Source organism: Dipodomys merriami, unplaced genomic scaffold (assembly GCF_024711535.1).
Source record: "Dipodomys merriami isolate MVZ:Mamm:240054 unplaced genomic scaffold, mDipMer1.0.p SCAF_3, whole genome shotgun sequence".
Classification (NCBI taxonomy): Eukaryota; Metazoa; Chordata; class Mammalia; order Rodentia; family Heteromyidae; genus Dipodomys; species Dipodomys merriami.
Window position 1 is genome coordinate 85,882,912 of NW_027204492.1, and position 8,530 is coordinate 85,891,441.

Below are 8,530 nucleotides of genomic sequence, written 5' to 3' on the forward strand. Positions count from 1 at the left end.
TGCCTCTGAGGCAATATCTTTTCCTCCTCATTTTTATGGGAAAGGAAGCTTTTCTGTTTTTTTTTTTCTTTTTGGGGGGGAGAGAGGGGGTCCGGTTGTGGGGCCTGAACACTGTCCCTCAGCTCTTCAGCTCAAGGCTAGCGCTCTACCACTTGAGCCACAGCGCCACTTCCGGCTTTTTTTATTTTTGCTTATGTGGTGCTGAGGAATGGAACCCAGGGCCTCAGGCATGCAAGGCAAGCGCTCTACCACTGAGCCATCTTCCCAGCCCCAAGCTTTTCTTTTTTTTTCTTATGTTGGCACTGGGGTTTAAACTCAGGGCCTGGGCTTTGTCCTTTAGTGTTTTCCACTCATGGCTGGTACTTTACCACTTGAGCCACAACTTTGCTTCCTAAATGTTTTCATGTAAGTGGAAACATGTACAAGAATGTTTCTTACAGCTGGGCACAGGTGACTCACACATGTAATATCAGCTACTCAGAGGCAGAGATGTAAGGATCATGGTTAAAAGCCACCCAGACTGGCCAGTCCATAAAACTCTTATCTCCAATTAGTCACAAAAAAATCTGGAAGTAGAGTTTGTGGCTCAAGTGGTACCGTGGCAGCCTTGAGCAAAAAAGCTTAGAGACAGCACCCAGACCTTAATTTCAAGCCCCAGGACTGGCTTAGAAGTACAAGTGTGAAAAGGCAAGCAGGAGTATGAGAACCTGAGTTCAAACCCCAGTACTAGCACAAAAATAAAGTAAAACAAAATTTAAAAGTCGTGATAAGCTGGGAATGTGGCTTAGTGGTAGAGTGCTTGCCTAGCATGTATAAAGCCCTGGATTCAATTCCTCAGTACCCCATAAGCAGAAAAAGCAGAAAGTGGCAGAGTGCTAGTCTTGAGCACCTGGAGCACAGAGATGCTCAGGGACAGAGCCAAGGCCCTGAGTTCAAGCCCCAGGACCAGCAAAAACTAATCGTGGTATTCCAGGCACTCTGGTATACATTTGTAATCCTAGTTATTCTACTGTGGAGAAATATATGGAGTTCAAGCCCAGTTTGGGCAACACGGTGAGATCCTACATTTTTGTTCAAGGATAGATTATTGACTTAAAAGTTCCAGCCATAGGGCTGGAACTCAGGGCCAGGGTACTGAGGGAGGGGGTAGTTCAAGGCTAGTACTCTACCATTTTGAGCCACATGTCACTTCTGCTTTTTTGGTAGTTAATTGGAGATAAGAGTCTCATGGACTTTCATGCCCAGGCTGGCTTTGAACTGCTATCCTCAGATCTCAGCCTTCTGAGTAGCTATAGGATTACAGGCATGAACCACCAGCACCTGGCATAAGGGTTTTTTCTGTGTGTGCCAGCACCGGGGTCATAGCTCAGTATTCAGGGTCTCCTGCTCTCACTTGGCTTCTTGCTCATAGCAGGCACCCTACCACTTGAACCACACCTCTAGTCAAACATTTTGCTAGTTAATTAGATATGGAGTCTCTTGGACATTTTTTTTCAGACCTGTATCCCCCAATCTCAACCTCTTGAACTTAGCTAGAATTACAGATGTGAGCTACTAGTGCCTAACTATGTTAGATATTTTTTGTTCCCAGGAAAATTGGGCTGATTTGTGACCACAGAGAGAGTGAGTAGGTACTATCACTGATCAGAATTCATTGATCTCTCTCTGCCAAGATGGATGATGATACCCTTCAGGTTTGTACCATCTTAAGCCAGATCATATTCCGATTTTTCTATGGGCTTCTGTCTCCCAGTAGTGTAAAGATAGAGATAGAGATAGAATTCCACTATACTTTCCTCAACCTTCTAAACACCAAGTTTGTCAGTTGTCTTCTTAGGATGAATGAAGAGTATAGCTGATTCTCAATTATTTGTAGTTATACTATTTTCAGAAGTTTCAGCCCATGGTTTAATGATTCCACTCTGTGTGTGTGTGTTTGCACGTGCGCGTGCATGTGTGTGCACGCATGCATGCACATGTGCATGCGCGCATGCGCTCACTAACATTGAGGCTTGAACTCAGCCTGGGCATTTCTGGACATTGTTCCTTAGCTTTTTTGCTCAAGGCTAGTGCTCTACCACTTGAGCCACAGCGCCACTTCCGGCTTTTTTCTTTCTTTTTTTGGGGGGGAGGGAGGGGTCCGGTCATGGGGCCTGAACTCTGGACTTGGGTGCTGTCCCTCAGGTCTTCAGCTCAAGGCTAGTGCTCTACCACTTGAGCCACAGCGCCACTTCTGGCTTTTTTCTTTTTGCTTATGTGGTGCTGAGGAATCGAACCCAGGGCCTCATGCATGCAAGGCAAGCGCTCTACTACTGAGCCAACTTCCCAGCCCTATTTCATATTTTTATTTTATTTATTTATTTATTTATTTATTTATTGCAATTTTATAGCTTTATTTGACACTAATTTTCATCCACATTGACTGTCTGTAGATTTTTGAATGTGGTAACAGGGACATAGGTTACCAGAGTATAGAGCTTGTTTGAGGAGTCTTCATCCTCATTCCGTTTTCTAGATAGCCACACACGGATCCGGTAGGGGACATTCCTTATTCCTTTGGCCCAGACAGCTTTGTTGAGCCTGGTATCGATGCGCACATCTGGAGTCCCCATCTCCTTCATGGCAAACTTCCAGATCTCTTTGAGTGCACGGGGAGCACGCTTCTTAAAGCCCACTCCATGGATGCGCTTGTGAATGTTGATGGTGTATTCACGGGTCACCACCTCGTTGATGGCAGAACGGCCCTTTTTCTTCTCACCGCCCTTCTTTGCAGGAGCCATTCTGCCGGGCCCAAGTTGGAAAGCTATTTATTTATTTTTTTGGGTCCAGTCGTGGGGTCTGAACTCTGGGCCTGGGCGCTGTCCCTCAGCTCTTCAGCTCAAGGCTAGCACTCTACCACTAGAGCCACAGCACCACTTCCTGCTTTTTTCTTTTTGCTCATGTGGTGCTGAGGAATCGAACCCAGGGCCTCATGCATGCAAGGCAAGCGTTCTACCACTGAGCCACCTTCCCAGCCCCATATTTTTATTGTTATTATAAAGGTGATGTACATAGAGGTTACCATTTTGTAAATCAGGTAATGAGTACATTTCATTTTTATTTTTATTTATTTTTTTGTTGGTTGTGAGGCTTGAACTCAGGGCCTGGGCACTGTCCTGAGCCTCTTTGTGCTCAAGGCTAGTGCTCTACCACCTGAGTCACAGCTCCACTTCCATGAGTACATTTCTTTTTGGACAATGTTACTCCTTCCTTCACTCTCTACTAGTTCTTTTTCTTTTTCATTTATTTTTGTCGGTCGTGGGGCCTGAACTCTGGGCCTGGGCGCTGTCCCTCAGCTCTTCAGCTCAAGGCTAGCGCTCTACCACTTGAGCACCACTTCCCTTTTTCTTTTTTTGAGACAAGGTCTCACTATGTAGCCCAGACTGGCCTCCAACTTATCATCCCTTCTGCCTCAGCCATCCAACTGCTGGGTTTACAGGAATCCAATACTACATGATCCACATGAGACTTTCTTTCCATTTATTTCCCCAATGGCATGATGAGCCGCATTTGTGTTAGAAATAATTACACTGTCTTGCTTAGAGACTGAACATTCCTTTATAATAAAATGGGAAGACGCTGAGAGGAAGGTCATTAAGTCAGGGTGCTTCACTTTGCTTCCACCTGTATATAGGGAGGACCTGCTTTGTCTATTCAAGAGTTTTGCTTAATAGGTTGTCTTGTGACTCCCATTTGCCATCTCTTTTCCATCCAGATATTTACCATTCAATGTCTAACATTAAAAAGACTAAGCTGTGAGCTGGGAATATGGCTTAGTTGGAGAGTGCTTGCCTAGCATGCATGATGCCCTGAGTTCGATTCCTCAGTACCACATAAACAGAAAATGCCAGAAGTGAAGTTGTGGCTCAAGTGGTAGAGTGCTAGCCTTGAGCAAAAGAAGCTGAGGGACAGTGCCCAGGCTCTCAGTTCAATCCCCAGGACTGGCCAAAGAAAAAACTAAGTTGTACATAGTAGTATTAGGTTTTAAAGAAGAGGTTGCCAAGTAAGAAGTACATCACGCATGTGGTATTCAGGTAAGGGGTAAGTTTACTCATCGTTCTGGCTGGTACCAGGCCATGTTGGCACTCCATGTGGCTGGGAAAGAGACCTAGGAAAGAGGGCATATGACCCTGGGCTAGGCCTTATCTAGGGTAGGGGAGGAGAAAGGTGTGGCCACATCGAATCCAGATGTGACCTCAGCGGATGCAGATGTGACCTCTTCCAGGTGTGCCAGTTGCCTAGGTAACGCAGGTACTGGGCAGAGACTTTGCTGCCAGGAGGGTAGAGTATGCTCACCATCCAGGAGTGGATCTTACAAGTAGTATATACCTATAACTCAGCACTAGGAGGATGAGGCAGGAAGAGAGTCTAAAGCCAACCTGGCCTATATGGTAAGATCCTGTTACAGACAAAAATAATAATGTAAAGACTGACAGTCGGAAATAGAATTGTGACTCAAGTGGTAGAGGACCGGCTTTGAGTGAAATAGCTAAGGACAGTGCCTAGGCCCTTAGTTCAAGCCCCTGTACTAGCAAACACACACAAAAGACCTTAATTATTAGCCAGGTGCCTGTAATCCTAGCTAGTGAGGAAGTTGTGGTTTGAAGCAAGCCTGGGTAAGAAAGTCAGTGAGATTCTTAGCTCCAATTAATCATCAAAACACAGGAAGTAGAGCTGTGACTCAAGTGGTAAAGTACGTACCTTGAGCAAAAAAAAGCTAAGGGATAACACCCAGGACCTGAGTTCAAGCCTCAGTACTTGCATGTGCGCACACACACACACACACACACACACACACACACACACACACACGCACACACACACACGCACACACAGAACACAAGACTGACAGTGCCACATATTGATGGAATGTGGAACAACTGGAGCATTCCATACACTAGAAGTGTAAAATGATACAACTACTTTGGAACCAGATGGTCAGCTTTGTATAAGGTGGTTTTTTTTTAGATTTCCAGAGTGTTTCTGTTTAAAAAAATTAATTTTATCATCAAGGTGATGTTCAGAAGGATTACAGTTACATACATAAGGTAGTGAGTACATTTCTTGTCAATCTTGTTACCCCTCCGTCATTTTCTCCCACTTTCCCTTCCCCTGTATAAAGTTTAATATAAATGCACCATGTAATCCAACAATGTCCATTCAAGGTCAGCTGGAATCCTTGCCTAGAATGTACAAAGTCCTGAGTTTGATCCTTAGGAAGTCAGGAAGGAAAGAATACAAGAAGGAAGGAAGGAAGGAAGGAAGGAAGGAAGGAAGGAAGGAAGGAAGGAAGGAAGGAAGGAAGGAAGGAAGGAAGGAAGGAAGGAAGGAAAAAAACTTGAAGCTGAGTGCCAGTGGCTGCTCATGCCTGATAATCCCAGCTACTCAGGAGGCTGATATCTGAGGATCACGGTTCAAATCTAGCCCAGGTAGCAAAGTCCATGAGACTCCTATCTCCAATAAACCACTAGAAAAACGAAAGTGGCGCTGTATCTGAAGTGGTAGAGTGCTCACCTTGAGCTGAAGAGCGCAGGGACAACGCCCAGGCCCAGAGTTCAAGCCCCATGGCTGACAAAAAAAATAAAAATAAATAACTTGAAGTCTTGAACCTTTTGATAAGCCTCCTTCTTGAGTCTGACTGCTCTCTCTGCTTGAGAGTTAACTTCTGCTACTGCATAGGTCTCTGTTTCTGTCCTCAAATTCATTCTCTAATGGGAAAGAACCTTTCTAGGCCCTGGATTTTGTGTCCCAAATCCCATAGCATGAGAATTTTAAGTTTGAGGCCATCCTGACTACAAAGATAGGACAGGGACTCCTCTCTGCCCCTGTCTGAAAAACAAACAATTACAGATCATGTTTACTGCACTCTCTCTTTGTAGGCAGAGAGAGGAGTGGAAGTGTGGGGCACAGTCTACTCAAGGGGAATCCTTTCTGTCTTAGTCTCACTCCAAACCCATCCCAACACCTCAGGCAGAGTCCTGGCTGAAGACCATAATCCTCACATTAAAACTCTCAGAAATACTATATACAGATGCTTCTCTCTTTATGACAAGGTAATTTCCAGATAAACTCCTTGTAAATTTAAAATAGTCTGAGTTAAAAGTGCGCATGTGCTGGGCATTGATGGCTCAAATTTGTAATCCTAGCTACTAAGGCCAGTGAGATCTGAGGATGGAGGGAGGTTCAAAGTCAGCATGGGCAGGAAAGATGGTAAGACTGGCCTCCAATTAAACACCAAAAAGTTGGATATGGAACTGTGGCTCAAGTGATAAAGACAGTGGAAATTTAATCTATAGGTTCATTTACCCTTTTAGGAGACAGGGTTTCACTATGTATCCCAAGCAATTTTTGAACTCATGATCCTCCTGCCTTAGCTTCCTGAGGGCTGGAAATATGCTACCTAATCCTAGCTTCTCATGACCTACCTTAAAAATATTTAAGAAAGGGCTGGGAATGTGGCTTAGTGGTTGCCTAACTTGCATGAAGCTCCAGCTTTGATTACTCAATACCACATAAACAGAAAAAGCCAGAAGTGGCACTGTGGCTCAAGTGGTAGAGTTTCTTTTAAGCAAAAGAAACTCAGGGACAGTGCCTATGCCCTGAGTTCAAGCCCCAGAACTGGAAAAAAATATTCAGGAAGATGTCGGGCGCTGGTGGCTCATACCTGCAATCCTAGCTACTCCGGAGGCTGAGATCTGAAGATCTCAGTTCAAAGCCAGCCCAGGCAGAAAAGTCCATGAGACTCTTATCTCCAATTAACCCCAGAAAACTAGAAGTGGTGCTGTGGCTCAAGTGGTAGAGAGCTGGCCTTGAGCTGAAGAGCTGAGGGACAGCACCCAGGCTCAGAGTTCAAGACCCACGACTGACAAAAATGTGGAATTTCATGTATTTCATTGAACATTTACAGAATACTGTAGTCTCCATTTCTTCCTCAGGGTCTCAGGGCTGGTTGGGAAATACAAGTATCTCCCGGCTACCTGGCTGAGGTAGTGGAGGTACCAAACAGGCTCTCATGACACCTTACTACCTAGGAAAAAAAATCTACCAAATGTCTAGATGTGTCTCACCATTCTAGAGGTGAACATTCAACCATCTGAGTAGGAAAACATGTTTTAAAAGAAAAATGAAAACCCAAAAGCAGGGCATTGGGACACATGCTTGTATTCCTAGCACTTAGGAGGCTGAGGCAGGAGGATCTATAATGTGATGTCAGCGTAGGTACATCGCAAGACCCTGACTCAAATAAAATAAAATAAAAGATGAACTAGCAGATTGTTTTTCTGATGTCCTCCTTGTAAACCCTAGAGAGTGCTCACAGATTTCAATGTGGTTGCTATGTTGCAATGTGGTTGTTTTTACTACGGGTAATTTTACGTTCTCAGAAACATGACTGAAAAGCATTTAAATCTCAAATGTTCATCATTTTGCAGCAGAGGAAAAGTAAAGTTCAAGCTGTCCTAACCAAAGGGAGGGGAAGAGAGCCTCAGGAATTCAGATTTGATTAGAATGCCTAACAAGGGTGCGCGCCAGGGCCACCTGCTTAAGGAATGTCCACTCCAACCCAGCTGTCCTGCATACCAAAAGGACTTCTTCCAAAATAGGCAACTTTCAAGTCCCAAAGTTGCTCAGTGGCCAACTGCTGTCTTGGCCTGGACACAGCCATATCTGAGTCCTCCATCACATCACTTATCTCTTGCCTCCCAGTTCCAAGGAAATGAAAGCAAGTACACATTTCCCTTAGCTACTGACTGCAGACCCCAACAGTTAATTCCTATGGGCTAAGGCAGCCAATCCAAGGAGTCACTCTCCTAGTCAGGCCCCAGACTGGGAGAAAGATCCACCAATGGCAGCACAACAGAAGGCGGCTTTGGGATGCTATTGGCATTAACAAGCTGTACTTCAGTCCTGAAGCCAGTAGCAGACCAATAACTATTTGCAGAAGGTAGGCCTAGGGGGTTGTCCAAGCCTTGGGAAATGGTGAAAACCTAGGCCTTGCTATCTGAGGGCACTTAAAGTCATGTTTAAATTACTGACTATACAACTGTGCCCTAGAAAGGTAAAACATGGAAGTTTCCACTTCTGCATATTTCTTTTTTTGTGTGTTCATTGGTCATGGGGCTTGAACTCTGGGCTTGGGTACTGTCCCTGTGCTCTTCAGCTCAAGGTGAGTGCCCTACCACTTGAGCCACAGCGCCACTTCCGGTTTTCTGGTGGTTTATTAGAGATGAGTCTCATAGACTTTCATGCCTGGGCTGGCTTTGAACCATGATCCTCAGATCTCAGCCTCCTGAGTAGCTAGGATTACAGGCATGAGCCACAGGCACCCGACACTTCTGTATATTTCTTGAAGAGATTTTTTTTTTAACTGAAGTGGAAGGATTGAGAGTTTGAGGTCAGCCTGAGCTACACAGTGAGACTCAATCTCAAAATTTAAAAAAAGAAAAATAAAACTAGTTGGGCGAGGTGAAGCTCAGGTAAAAGCACTACCTAG

General features: G+C 44.8%; 1 protein-coding gene across 1 annotated transcript; it reads right to left on the bottom strand.

Moving 5' to 3' along the window:
* Positions 1 to 2,371: 2,371 nt before the first annotated feature.
* Positions 2,372 to 2,797, bottom strand: LOC138839620 (large ribosomal subunit protein eL31-like). The gene has a single exon (XM_070039192.1). The coding sequence runs from the start codon at positions 2,778 to 2,780 to the stop codon at positions 2,403 to 2,405; it is 378 nt and encodes a 125-aa protein (XP_069895293.1). The 5' UTR covers positions 2,781 to 2,797; the 3' UTR covers positions 2,372 to 2,402.
* Between the last annotated feature and the right edge of the window lie 5,733 nt (positions 2,798 to 8,530).

What these genes read in the sequence shown, in the direction of transcription:
- LOC138839620 (XM_070039192.1), bottom strand. Translation starts at nt 2,780, where the DNA reads ATGGCTCCTGCAAAGAAGGGCGGTGAGAAGAAAAAGGGCCGTTCTGCC.